General features: G+C 38.2%; 1 protein-coding gene across 2 annotated transcripts in view; it reads right to left on the bottom strand.

Annotated features, from left to right (window-relative positions):
- GLIS1 (GLIS family zinc finger 1) overlaps positions 1-14,638 on the bottom strand; it is a 143,313-nt gene that overhangs the window by 44,959 nt on the left and 83,716 nt on the right. For both annotated transcript variants that reach the window (XM_088153803.1, XM_088153802.1), the window contains exon 4: positions 4,289-4,450. In XM_088153803.1, the coding sequence (XP_088009929.1) occupies positions 4,289-4,450 (162 nt within the window). The remainder of the gene's footprint in view (positions 1-4,288; positions 4,451-14,638) is intronic.

Genomic DNA, 14,638 nt, shown 5'->3' with positions numbered 1-14,638 from the left:
AAAAAAAGATAACATGGAAAGGACATCTGCTTGGAAAACATCCTCCTTAAGATATGAACTATTTTGTTAAGAAAATGAAACATTCATATTCATTGGTGATGTTCAAACATGCTGTAAAGCATTTAGCTGTGTGTTCAGCTTGAAAGTACAAGTTACAGGGGAATATACATAAAAGGCAAATTTACATCCAGACCTGCGATAGCAGTCGCTTTTATTCTCAGCTTAGCCAAAATGCTTTACACCTTTGGGAATTTAATGTTTTTAATAAGATCAACTGGATGAAAATGCAGTCAGAAAAATTACATCAGAACTTGAAAACATCATGATGCTTGAACTATTTACCAATGACTAAATATTTTATATATCTGAAATTTTAATCACTTTTAAGAAGCACTCCTGTTGTCTCCAATACTCAAAAACTGTACTTACAGTTCTGCAGGTATTTTATCAAGTTTTCAGTCATGCATCTTGAGTTCCTATGGGCAACCCCCACATAGAAACACCAGTTCATGCAAACAGCATTTCTGTGTGATCAGTGACCAGTCTGGCAGCCCATCAGCCATTGTGTTCAATCCTAGTGACAATCACCTGGGCAGCCTTGGAGGTATTAATACTGGTATGAACTAGTATTTAAGTATTCAGTCCATCTAAAAATGTATTTCTCAAATCAGATTTTTAAAAGAAACTTGCATTCTATGTTATATTCATATAGTACCTTTTGTTACTTATTACAGGGACAGTGTGATGCTCTCCAGTTGTCTGGGGCTTAGATTTCCATCGGCTCTAGATAGATAGCCAAGGGACTGTAAAACAAACTAGAGGCAGCCTTGATCTATAGTATTTATTCTTTATTCTGCTTACCTGCTAGCCCCACTATTGCTCTGTAATGTCTGTTAACCCACAGTCTGGAAGACTGAGCTAGCATACCAGAGGCTTAGGATGGTTATAGAAAATGATCTTAAAATATATTTTACTATAGTTTTACTATCTTTTCACTGGCCCTACAGAAAAGCTCTGTCTGACAAAATTAAATAATTTTGCATTACAATATTATTAATATTGCCAATATTGGAAAATCAATCAACTTACTGCTTTTTTAAAATGTAGATTCTAATCCAGTTTCAGGATAGCCTGAGACCTAAATCTAACCTAATAATCTGTTATTCAATCAAACCAGTACATTCTAGCAGGTCTTCATAATTATTTACAGATTCTCCTTTCAGAGAAGATAAATGACAGATTGACCTGCATTTGGAATCTCAAATCAGTACCACATGCATTCAATAAGAACTAGGCAGTCTATATAAATCCCTTTTCTCTGTAGGCACCTCCAAAGGAATAGGTAGTCCTGCTCCTTGTACTAGTAGGAAATTTCCAAAGGAATAATAAGATCATTCACCAACTCAAGGCTCCAAAGACTAACCCGATATGTACCCAGAAACTTGCATATGAAAGTCAATTTACTGAAAGTGCCTGGAACACACAGAGAACTGAAATTTGAGGAAGGATGATGGAAACCATTAAACAATTCCTTAGTGGAATTAACCAGGCAGAGTACTTTCCCAGTGATGGTAACGCATTATTAAGGATGGGGAAACTAGATCAGAAAAAGTCCATCCATACTAGCCCAAGCCTTTTCAATCTCACTTTCACACAGTATTCAGTTACATAGCCAGCATATATAGAGGGGACTAGAGTTTGAACTGTCACGAACTGCCAGTCTTCTGTTACATGCATTTGAAGCACTAACATCAGCACACAAGACACATTCTAATTTACTGTATCTATGTTCAGTAATCAAAAACAAAGAAAGTGCTAGGATGATATGAAGCCCCTGGAAAGATTAGCAGGATAAATTGTATGAGTAAATGAATGTTATCTTGTGCAGATTATAAATACAGCAAAAACTTAACAGTATGTTTAGCGAGAGTAAATAAGTTTTTAATACAAGGTTAGTCAAAATTATTACCATACCTTTTTGCTGATTAGAAGTATTTCAGATAGGAAGGAAGGATATGGAATAAAGAGTACAAAGAAAGGAAGAAAAAGAAAGGGAGAAAAACATAATAGAAAGTTAAAGAAGCTCTTTGCAATAAGACCATACAAAAAGATACAAGGAAAGAGAGGAACTTGGTACTGTGTACATCACAAAGTCTACAAAATGGTTTGAGTGAGCCATCTGTCCCTCCCTCCCCCTCCTTCTACTTGCATTAATGTCAAGCCATTAAACTTCAAAAAGGTGCATCCTATATGACATATTAAGTTTCAAAAGAGCCACATTTTAGAAGTAATTACAAATTCAAATCCCTAAAGCTGACTTTCAAATAAATAAAACATTGTTATTGTAAGCGTGCTTGGGTTTGGAAAATGTGACTGACTGACTTGTTTGTTTTTGGAAGGCATAATGTACATTACACATTCCTTAATGCTGCACTGTCTGAAATGTGTAACTAGTTTAAAAGTAAATATCAATTAACCTCCAGGTTTCTGCCACATAAACACCCAGCCAAACATTAAGCCACATATTCACCTCTTTCAAAAAGACAAAGGGGGGACTTATGAGCTGTGGAGCAGGAGCTAAGATGACCTAAAGAGTCTGCTTAGCTTTCATGGGTGATTGATCATAGTAGAGGCTAATATGACCTGGGCAGTACAGTAAAATTGCCATTATGCAAACTTCAATAGCTTCAAGTATCTTAGAAAGTTAATTGAACATTCTGTTGCAACTTCCTCCATGTACCATCTCTTTACATCTCCTGTTCATTCGTGTTTCTTGCAAGTACTGTGGATTATTTATATTAATAAGGCTTCATTATAATGAGGTGTAAGAGAAAAGGATGGATTTTAATATTCCAAACAGTAAGTGGGTACATTTACTAATGAAAGAGAGGGAGAGGGGGAGGGGGAGGGGGGGAGAGAGAGAGAGAGTGCGCGCACGCGAGAGAGAGAGAGAGAGAGAGAGAGAGAGAGAGAGAGAGAGAAATACTCCTAACACTGTAAAATTTGAACAGGACTTAAACAAAAATTATTATTATTTGAGAACGTCTATTTTAATTTCGATAGGGAATTTTAGAATAAACTGTTTTTAGATGAAGTATTTGCCCTAACAATATAAATTCATATCCATTTCTGCATGCCATTCATTAATAAGCCAGTAACAGAGATAGGCAGAGATAAGGAACACTGCATTCATTCATCCATCCATCCGTTCATTTGGTTGGCATCTTTATAGAAATGAAGGTTATATGAGCAAATGGTGGGGCAGAGCATAGAAAAGAAGTAAATATATTTACAGGCCAGTCTTCTCCCATCTGATGACCTACAGATGTGTTTGGCTAACAATTCTGAGCTGTTCATCCAACATCTATAAAAGGCACCAGACGAGGGACAGCTAATGCAGGCTTTCATTTGTAATCTTAGGCAACAAAGTGCATTTTAGTTTGAAACATGGCCTAACATTTCAAATGATTCATGAACATTTTTAATAAAAACTTCACACTTCACATAGCCAAGATTTCAAGACTACAGGGAAAGATTTCCAAAGGCATGTAAAATATTAATTCAGATGAAGACAAATCAACTGCATGGCAAAATAGTAGAAAAGCAAACTTGGTGATTCCCTATAGTTGATGTATCATAATCTTCCTAATCCAATTTAGGATTTAGTTGATGTATCATAACTTTCCTAACCAAATGTTCTTCTGGTGTATTTGGGCTAAAATTTCCAGGATTCCCTACCACTATTCTCAATAATTCTGGAATCTGTAGTGGAAAGAGCTTGAAATCAACTATAAATAGGATTTACTGGCTACAATGCTCTGTTTGGGTCTGCAGTAACTAAGGAAAAATGTCTGCTGCCAGCACTACTATCTAAAATGCTAGGCAGGGTTTCTTCACTCCAGCGTTTTATATATTTTGGCTCACTCTTTTATCTGCTGCCTGCTAATGCTTTTAGTATATTGTATTTTGATATGGGTGAAATTTAAAAATCTAAAATTATGCTAAACTACCTGAAATCATATATCAATGAAGGACAATATACCTAAATACTAATAAACACAATAACATGCAGAACCTCTGGATATGTTACTAATACTTGCTCCGTTTTCTATCTAAAAACCTGTATCATTATTCAGGAATACCATGGGCCTTATTTTCATCATTATTCCATCATGGCAATGATTAAATTGTCATATTTCATCAAAAGAAGCTTGTGATGGTTTCGGAAAAGGTCCTGCTATGACAGCTGTATTTCACTGAGCATTTTATGAAATAACATCATGCTTACAGTATCCAGGTGTGTTCGCTGATGCTTAGCCCGGTCACTAGAGTTGCTGAAAGCTTTCTGGCAGCCAGGATGCTGACAAAGATAAGGCTTCTCACCCGTATGACTCCGCAGGTGGATCTTAAGATTTTCAAGCCGAGAAAATGCTTTGTTACACCCTTCAAACTGCAATAAAGCCATAAAAAAACTCAGTAAACCTTTATTAAATAAACCATATTATGCTATAATGAATAAAATGCTTAAAAGGCCATCCAAAGTGGACATGCAACAAATCAACCAGAATTCAGAACATATGCTAAAATTTATGGATAAAACACATTTTGCTTTGCTGTTTGAATCTTTCACTATGAATGGCATATGGGTTGGTAATACTGTTTTTGCACATGTACAGTGTTAAGCCTTCAAAACATGGCATTAAATAAAGGAGCTTAAGCATTTGGAAAGAACAACTAGTTACTTACCTCTACCTAAAGTTCTTGGGGTGGTCTTCACATGCAGGGGCTATGTCCCTGCAGAGAGCACATTTGGAAGCTTCTAACATTTACAGAATTTCTTGGTGGGTGCACTGTCCTTTCCTATCACATGTGACTAGTCACAGGAGAGGGAATGGTTGCTTTGCTAACTTGTAAGAAAGTCTGATAATTGCAACTACCCACTTGGAAAAATGCTGAGCAGAAAAATGTAATCTCTTAGAAGGGCCTTGAAAGGCCAAAAACCTGTTCCTTTGAAATGATGTCCAATGAAAGTAAAAAGCAAGCACTCAAGAGAATGCAATGATCTCTGAGTTAGTGTCAAAGGGTTGGGAAAAAAGGTAAGGAGCATAATGTCTTATCCTAATTAGAATGCAAAAACTGATGAAAAAAGAGAAGTGCAAAATTTGATTTTTTAAATTTTATTTGGGGGACTGCCTCACCCCAATTACATCTACCCATCCTAACAGAAAGGGCATGTTGTGGGTCTCGTCTATGAAGGAATATCTGCTGGTGGGACCTAGGAGGAGAGCATTTTTGGTGCAGTGCCCACCCTTTGGGACATCATTCCCCTTGCCTTCCGGGGAAGAAATGGCAAACTGAAGACAATTCCACTAAAAGTGGACTGGACTGCAGTGGAATGAAGAGCTGGTGAGTAGACAGGCTCTTCATAATTCCTCTCTGGACAAGGAGAGGACCTGAGATCACCCACGAGTGCTCCATACAGTTGCTCCTCGATAGCGGTCTCCGGCAGGTTTAGAGCTCTGGGAGACGTGGGAACAGTTATCTTGCTCAACCAATGGTGGACGCCTTTAAGGACACTGGGTTCGCATACTTTCTTTTCTAATCACTTTTGGAAATTGCTTGCTAACTGCTTTTCAGCTATTAGGAATCTTTGGATCAACAGGTCTGAAAACACTGGGTAAGTTTCCTTCAATCCTTAGTGAAAGAAATTTCAAATAAAGGTTTAAGGACTTTATTTTTTTTTCTGGAATAATCAGCAAACGGGTGATTAGAACTTTGATTTTGGAAAGTTACAAACAGACTAAGGGTCCAGGTAAATTTGAAACAAGAGTTTGGAATTAATTATAAGAATCCCATACATCAAAATATTTTTGTTTTGAATTCTTTAAAAAAAATGATAGGATGGGACTTCAGAGGTTGGACACTAGAGGGAACTAGAAGGAACTAAACATTACAAGTAAAGGAGAAGAACACTTAAATTTAACTTACTAATACAGAATGAACCAAAATATTTTAACATTCAACATACTGAAGGATATTTTTGAATAATGGACCCAGAAGTTAATTTTAAGAGTGACTGCCTCTATAAATAGACTGTGTTTAAAAGATTTATGGAAAAGGAACAAGTTTTACCGGACATGAGATTGAGACTGATCTGAAAGTGGATTTAAAAATGACAAGCTACAAGAATGATATGGAAAAAGATGCTACACTGGACGTACAAAAGAAACCAGCTGATGTCTTAATAATTAAAAGGGATATACAAATAACAAACCAAGAGAGTGACCTGGATAATCTTCCTATATTGGATTTACAAAAGAGGTTTGTTAAAGCTTTGAAGAATTTTGTGAGAAGGGACAAAGAAAAAATGAAAAGAAATCAAGTTTTAAGACATTATTTGAAAGGACTAAAAATCAAGACTGTTTTTACTTTTAAGTAAAAGGAAGGAATATAAAGTTGGTTTATTTGATCAAGGTTAAAATAGATATGTTGTTATCTCTGGTAACCCTTAATGGACTTTTGCTGATCAGGACTGAATGACGAGGCTTTAAGGATTTGTTTATAAATAAGTAATGGGATATGGGAAGAAGAGATAATTTGTTCTATTTTAAGAGAAGGTGATAAGTTACAAAAATTGTTTATACTTGTAATGAAGGGGGAAGTCATTTCTTCATATATATATTTTTTCTTATTATATTCTTATTTTTTCTTCTCTATTTTTTTCTATTTTCTTTTTCTTTTCTGCACCTTCTAATTTTAATTTTTTTTTTTAGTTTGTATTAGTTTTTTTATCATTGTAGTTGTAATTTAAAGAAACATAATTCCCCCTGAGGAGAGATTGGCCCCAACCTGGTTGGCCTTCCAGAAGAGCCTGAAGCCATGGCTTTGTCATCTAGCCCAGGGATCCAGTGATGTTGGTGGAAAGCCTGTTAAAAGGTTATATTTCTAGGAAAATGAATGGTACTCTCCCGCAGATTATGATCTTTTGTTATGGTTTAATAGTTTTATTGATTTTAAAGATTTTTTTGCAGGTTTTTTTGTGGTTGTCTTTGTACTGTTTTTTTGGTTTTCAACTCTGGAAGCTGCCCAGAGTCACAGCAGTGAGATGTGCAGCTATATACATTTATTAAATACATACATACATACATACATACATACATACATACATACATAAATACTGATAAAGTACCAGAAAAATATTAAGCTGAACTTGTAGTAGGGAGCATCATGGTACTGTGGCCTCCTCCACACAAGAGTTGATCAGAGACTGTGGAAAGGTGATGACAGTCCTTGAAGCAAGCAATAGTTGATGAGAGGACATGAGTCAAAGACCCTGAAGGTAGAAAGGTCATGAGAGGAGTGGCTTCAGACCCAATTGACTCAAAATAAAGGAGGGGGAAAGCCCTGGATCTAGTCATCCCTTAATGCAGAGGAATGGTGCAGGGAACGAGATCCTCATGGAGATTTATTCACATTTTTATTCTGAAATTAAGTCTTGATCAAAAGGAAAGTAGATGGTCCAAATGGATGAATCCAGCAGCATGAATGTAGATAGCATCTAAGATGGAGATCAGTGATTTGAAAGACCCCAAATATAGATGCCAATACTGGAAACCTTTGTTATTTTTCTTCTTTTTGCTCTAACTGGGATCAGGTAAGGCAGATTTACTGATTCTCCTGATGCCAGCGGGAACAAAGCAGAGACCTGGGGACTCTCCATAGGAAAAGGAAATCTTAGACATATTTAAGACATGATGTAAAGGACCCTCTGCAACTTTTGAGATGAACTCTGGAGGAAGATGAAGGGGCTATATGCCACCCAGAGTCACTTCTTGTGAGATGGGCAGCTATATAAATTAGATAGATAGATAGATAGATAGATAGATAGATAGATAGATAGATAGATAGATAGATAGATAGATAGATAAGAGCTTGCTCACAAAGTGTGGCTCAAAGATGAGAGGAATGCTCGTGCTATGCCTGTTCTGAAAATGCCTGAGTATGCTTACAAGAGTTTACTATGTGGCCCTCCCCAGAGCACAAAAGGCAACAATTATATCCATGCAAATGGGGGAATTTGCTACCACAATACTTATTGCTGAGCAGTGGGACCCTCAAGGGCATATGGACAAGGTACAGAAGGTGCACAAACAGGGAAGGTAACTTGAATCCTCCAGTTCCTTGCAGTGAATCACAAGATAAGTGATTAGATTATATTAAAATGAAGTAAACTTGAACAAATAGAGAAAAGGAAGAAATCCGGAAGGAAAAATGTTCTCTAATAACAGATGTCTTATTCCTGCAGTGGTTGAAAAAGAGATTCAGCAAGAAGTGCATCTAGTCATCTGTGCTACTCTCTAAGTGGAATTCTCACCAAGAAAATCTTTAAACTTTAGAAGATTCTGAAGAGGCCCTGAGTTTTCAGCTTATGGAAGGGTCTTCCTCAACATAATGTGGAACATTGGCAAGAGAGTTAGAAAATTGAGTGCCATGTACAAGCACAATAATTACTTTTCTGTGTAAAGAAACAATGCGAAGCAGAGAAAAGATGGGAGACAGGTTCTATTACATTACCCAAGTCAGATAGAAAAGTCAAGAATGCTCAACCATCTGATCTATTACTCTGAAAGGAATATAAATCATACAAACTCATGTCAAATGTTGAGTATGATTATCCTCTTTATAACAAAAAAGATTTAATTACAGCATCACCCAACATAACAAGTTATTACTCTTTATATTTGTTCACATAGGAGGGGGTGGAGGGGGGAGAGAGAGAAACATCAATATAACAAATGTTATCTGACAGGAGCACTTTAACTGAAATACAATAAGCAAAATTAAATTAAAAACCAAATCAAATCAAGAGCATGATACTTGCTTTAAGTAAGAACGGGGGAGGGAGGGAGAGAGGAGAGAATTAAATACATAAGAAATAATGTCTTCGTTCCAACAGCCAAATCCCATTGAATAGTTTTATCTCTATGGAGAAAATAAATCCTGAAACTGTAAGTTAGAACAGAATACTCATAACAACAACAACAAAATCTTACTAACTGAGAACTGTTACCAAAGAAAAGCAATGTCAAACTCAGAGTGTTGAAAAGATTTACAGAATACAGGTAGTCCTTGAGTTACAACACTAATTGGGACAGGATTTTCCATCACTAAGTGATGCAGCTGTAAAATGCAGTCACATGACCGCACTGCTTAGTGACGGCAAACCTGGCACTCTTCATTGCTGTCATTAACCAAATCCCACTGGTTGTTAGGCGAGGACCCACCCCAATCCAAGCTGTTCCCAGCTTGGTCCCTCCCAGCCCTGAGCCTTGGTAAGGTGAGAGACTGCCTCCTCTTTCTCCTCTTCAACTCCCTACACCTGCCTATCTCCCCTCCCCATTGCTGCCCTTTTGGCCACCCTGCACAGTGGCACTCCTTGGTGGTGGTGGTGACGGCACTGGGGCTGAAGTAGAGCCCTGGGACCTTTAGCAGTCTGAGTTGGCCAACACTGCCCCTGGGCCTCTTACTTCAGCCCTAGTGCTGCAGCCAAGGAGTGCCGCCTCAAGTCCTGCACCATGGCCAGCCACCCTAGCACAACAGCAGAAACCCCCAGCTGCCCCAACCTGCATTCTGCAGACCCTGCCACACCCAGCTGATCTTGGCTGCCTTCCTCCCACTGCTGATGAGACACACCTGGCCTGGTCTTATGTGAGGCAGCTGCTGGCTGCACCAGGCCTTATTCCTGAGGCCGCTCATACCGTTCTCGCAATGCTTCGGAAAGCCTGGAGAAGCTTCTGAGGCCTTCCAAAGCATCACAAGAACGGTGCCTGCAATTTCGAGAATGGTGGGTGCACCCTTCTTGCGAGGTTTCAGAAGGCCTCGGCAGCCTTCTGAAGCACTGTGAAAACAGTGTGCACTATCTGGAGAACGGTGTATGCTATTTTGAGAATGGCATGAGCAGCCTTGGGAAGAAAGCCTGGCGCGACCAGCAGCTGCCTCTCATTGGGCCTGGCCAGGCATGCCTTGTCAGCAGCAGCAGGAAGAAGATGGTATAGGTCAGCTGGGAGTTGCAGGGCAGCAGGGCCAGTGAGCGCAGGGTGGCAGGGACTGCAGGGCCAGCAGAGTGCAGGGCAGTAAGGCTGGCAGAGTGAGTGGAACATAGGGCGGCAAGGCCAGCAGGGTGGCAAGGCAAGCGGAGCACAGGACAGCAAGGCTGCCAGGGTGGTGGGGCAAGTGGAGAGCAGGGTGGCATTAGCGGCTGTGGCTTCCGGCTGTGACACTAGGTGGCTGGCCCCAGTGCAGGGCTTGAGGTGGCACTCCTTGACAGCAGCATTGGGGCTGAAGTAGAGGCCCAGGGGTAATGGAAGCTGGGTGAGATTGTGAAAGAACCAGACCTCTACTTTAGCCCCAGTGCTGCCGCCACTGCCGGTGGAGTGCCACTATGCAGGTCAGCCAAAAGGGCAGAGATGAGGGGAAGATAGGTGGGCAGGGGGAGTTGAAGCATCCCTGCAGTCTTAAGTGCAGGCGGGCTGCCAAGTGCCCAAATTTTGATCACATGACTGTGAGGGCACTTGCTTCAGAAGTCCTGGTCTTTGCTTAGGTGTTCATTAGCAAACTTTAGTCTTGCCCTGAATGTTCTTTCTGGACAGCAAAGGTTTCTTCCTGGCACATCTGCTATGTAGATCTAATTTGTGCAGCTGCTTTCTAACAGTAAACTCATGCACTTTGACATCAATAGTGGTTAGAGTAGGTCATGTGATAAAATTCTTAGTGACTTCTTTCAGTATCGTGCATTCTGCTCTCAGCTGAGCTTGCTGGAATGGCCTGGCCTGGACAAATTGGGGGTTTAGTGGTGTAGGCTTTCATGGCTGATATCTGTTGGGCAGTATTGAGCTTCAGGGTTTAGTGACTGTGGTCTAGACAACAGATTTCCTGACATTTCACCAGCAACTGTGGATCACCTTGCCTCTGAAGATACCAGCCACAGTTGCCAGCGAAACATCAGGTCACTGGACCACAGTCACTAAATCCAATTTGTACCAGCAAATCACTGACTGATCTGTAGTCACTTGGATCATCTTTTTTCCTCTTTCTGAAGACAGGAATAATGTTTGCCTTTTTTCAATCCTTTGGCATTATACCCTCCTCCATGAGATCTCAAAGACCATAGAAAAAAACTCCAAGATGACATCTGCCTCCTTCAAGACTTCCAGGTGTAACTCATCTGAACCTAAAAACTTAAATTCATTCAGGTATTCCCTAACCATCTCTTTACCTTTTTGGTGTTTTTAAGCTTCTCTTGCAAACCTCAGTTCCTTCTTCCCCTCCTTCCCTCCCTCCCCAATGCATCTTTAAATGCATTTAAACTTTGCAGTGGCCAAGACTGACTGTAAGCATACTAAATTGGAACTTGGTTTTTATTTAGACTTTTTTTTCTAAAGTAGTAAATGGTCTTATCCATGTGCCAATCTTATTGGTTCTTATACTTACTTGGCTCTTAAAAGACAGAAAAGTTCTCAGAAAGGCACCCATCTTTATCTAGAGTGTATATTTTTGCCTTTTAAAGCTATGACACAAGCAAGCAAGCAATTTATTGTTGAATGGCCACAGATCAAAAGATAATCAGTAACTGTAAGTCACAAATGGTGCCAGTGTCTTGAACTTCAGAAATATATAACAAGAGTCTGCCTACCTGTCCCATCTTGCAGGGTTGGGGATTCATATGTCCCACTCATCCCCCACTGTCACATATCCCCAGGCACTGGCCATGAATTTTGCAGAATATAGTTTGGTATCTTTATAGCAAACTGGCTACCTACAACTGCCTTCCCAAATACACACATTTGTATATTTCAGAACATATATGACCTACCCATGCCTCCGTACACAAAATCAATGGGGGACTGTATTAATAGGAAAACCTAAATAGTAATATAAAATCACATAGGAAATATCTCACAGGGTTGTGTGTGTAGTAACTGCAGTTGTGCAGAACAGTTTACAAGACAATTTTATGATTTTTGGAAGAAAAAAATGTATCAAAAGAGTTACAAGTCTTTGTTTCAAATCTGGTAAGGCGGCAAGATAAAAGTGTTTTGCAAGCCACAATTGACTCAAGGACTGCCAACTGGCAATCTCTAGGCCAAATGATCCACTATGTTGTTTCCAGCTCTTAGATCTGATGACAACCATTTTGCTGCTGTTTCCTTTAGAGTAACTAATTTTGCAGTGTGCAAGCATGATTTTCCCTGGCTGCTGAACATGTTGCTCGTTCTGGCAGAGTTCCACTGAAAGCAATGCGGCAACATGCCAGATGATCAGAAAAAAACCATGAAATACAGATTTTGCAGGATAACTCTCCTGATGTAGATGTCCCAACTCATCAAGAAGAGAGCAGTACAGCCTGTTCTGGATTTTCTGCCTCTAGCACATACAGAAAGAACATTTCCCAAATGGCAAAAGTTGGAGAGCAAATAAAATAGTATACTTTAAAGACTGCAATTTCTTGAACTTTCAGTTTATAGATAAAAAATACTCAATCTCTAGTTTTAAAATTTTAGTTATTGGGACTTCCCAAAGCCAGTGTGATTGCTTACAAGTATAATGTAGGAAAAATAGTTGCATTACAAAATAGTAATTGCAGTTGTGCAGAACAGTTTACCTGTAAACATCTTCAGTGTATTCAAAACAGGAGGAATAGTATGTTCCACAATCTTTTTTATTTATCTTACATCTTTCCCTCAACATGTGAAGTCTGAACATCTGTTAGACTGGAATCATTAATTTTGTCTTTCTTCTTTCTCAAAAAAGGTGATGTCATCATGTAGTCAAATAAGATTGGCTTATAAAGTCATTGCTGAAGATAGCTCAAAATTAGGGCAAGGCTTCCTGAATCATATAGCCTTACTGAGCAAACCATTAATCATACTCTAAACACAACAATGACATGATGACCATATGGCTAATAAAATGTGGCTATATGAATGATGTCACTGAGGATAAACATTTCAGATTGAGGGCAGTGTTCCTAGCATTACACTGTCCTCACTCTGAAGGTATGAACACATGTCACTTTGAGTAATTTTGTTCAAAGTTTGGTGACAAATGTCCACTGATTTTCAGATCAGATCTAGTAATAATCTTCATCTCTAATTGCACAGAATTTATTATTATGGTCGAATCTTAGATTTTTTAAAGTAGCTTTCAAATTATTTTCCATGGAAATTATCAGTTGGGTTATATAGAATATAAAAAATATTCAGAATTAGTTATTAAATCATTTCTAAAGAGAAGTAGGAGTATGAATTACTTAACTGAGAAAGCTTCTGGCTTTATCGCCAGGTCATCTGACATCAGTCTGTCACTTTCATCTGACTACCTCTCACGTTTTGCTAAAGACTGACAACTGGGATAACAATACATAATAATAATTTTTATAATTATTAAATATAAATATTAAATAATTATAATAATATTTGCACTTGTAGAACTCTGCTGCAGGTGGATTATTATTTTTAATTGTTAACTGAGTTAAACATATTTGCTTAACTAGGACAACATGATTGCAAATTTAGGAACCACAAGACTTCACAAACACATTTAACCCAATGCATTTAATATACAACCAATAATAATAAATAAAATGTTATCTATTGATTTATAGATTAGAATTATTTTTAGAAACAATTTTTGACTATTTTATATCATTACTCTGTATATATGAAGTTCACATATTAATTTTTATGGATGCAAAACCAGTTTGCATGTTTTCATATATGGGTAAATGTGACAACAGACACACTGATACAAGCCTTTGGGATCTGGAGAACCCAATTTTATCCTGTGAAAACTCCCAAACCTGTTACTGTACTAATTCCGTTACCCATGGATGCCAAAGTTCTTATATCTGAACATTTTAACACATGAAACTCTTTTTAACGAAATATTTAACAAAATAGTTTATTACTGAAAAGAAGTGAAAATATAACAAAAATTACAGATCACATTGTTTTGAATTTTTCAAAAATAACTATGCCACGTTATCAATGCCACATATTTTATTTTTGGGTTACACAGCAATTCATAAAGCATGTTGTAGTAATAAACACAAATGTCAATATATTATTGAATGTGTTCCTAAGGATACTTAATCACCGTGGTGTCTAGAACAACTGTCAGTTGTCAGGAAGGGGAAGAAACCAATAAAAAATAGAGCAGTTTGGGCTATAAGGTGGAGCACATTTTCACTGGAAATGAGTTATGACTGTAAGGGAGAAGGTTTCACAGTGGCATTGCTGTAAATAGAGTTATTGTGCCATTAGAGAAAGCTCATTAATACACACTTCTGCTTTCAGTAGCAAGATCAGTTAAACAAGCTACCTTTTATTTATAGACCTACAAGGAAAACAGCAGGTCATATTGGCTGTTGACATCTCAGACAGCCTACAGATGGAAAACCTGAAATGTTTCATTCCCAAAACATTTATGGCTATCAATAGGAAATCTTCTGTCTGCTGAAAAGAGCTGAGCTTCTTTTGAGCTTTATGAAATGTTCTTTCTTCTTCTAAAGTAATTGCAAAACTTTCAATACACATTAAATATGAATTGGCTAATGTTTGCACATATTCTATTATTTTCA

Source organism: Python bivittatus, unplaced genomic scaffold, assembly GCF_059951505.1.
Source record: "Python bivittatus isolate LINGU-HERP-01145 unplaced genomic scaffold, Pbiv_v1 ctg000700_np1212, whole genome shotgun sequence".
NCBI lineage: Eukaryota > Metazoa > Chordata > Lepidosauria > Squamata > Pythonidae > Python > Python bivittatus.
The sequence above is the reverse complement of the archived record's forward strand: the minus strand, read 5'-3'. Positions and strand labels throughout refer to the sequence as shown.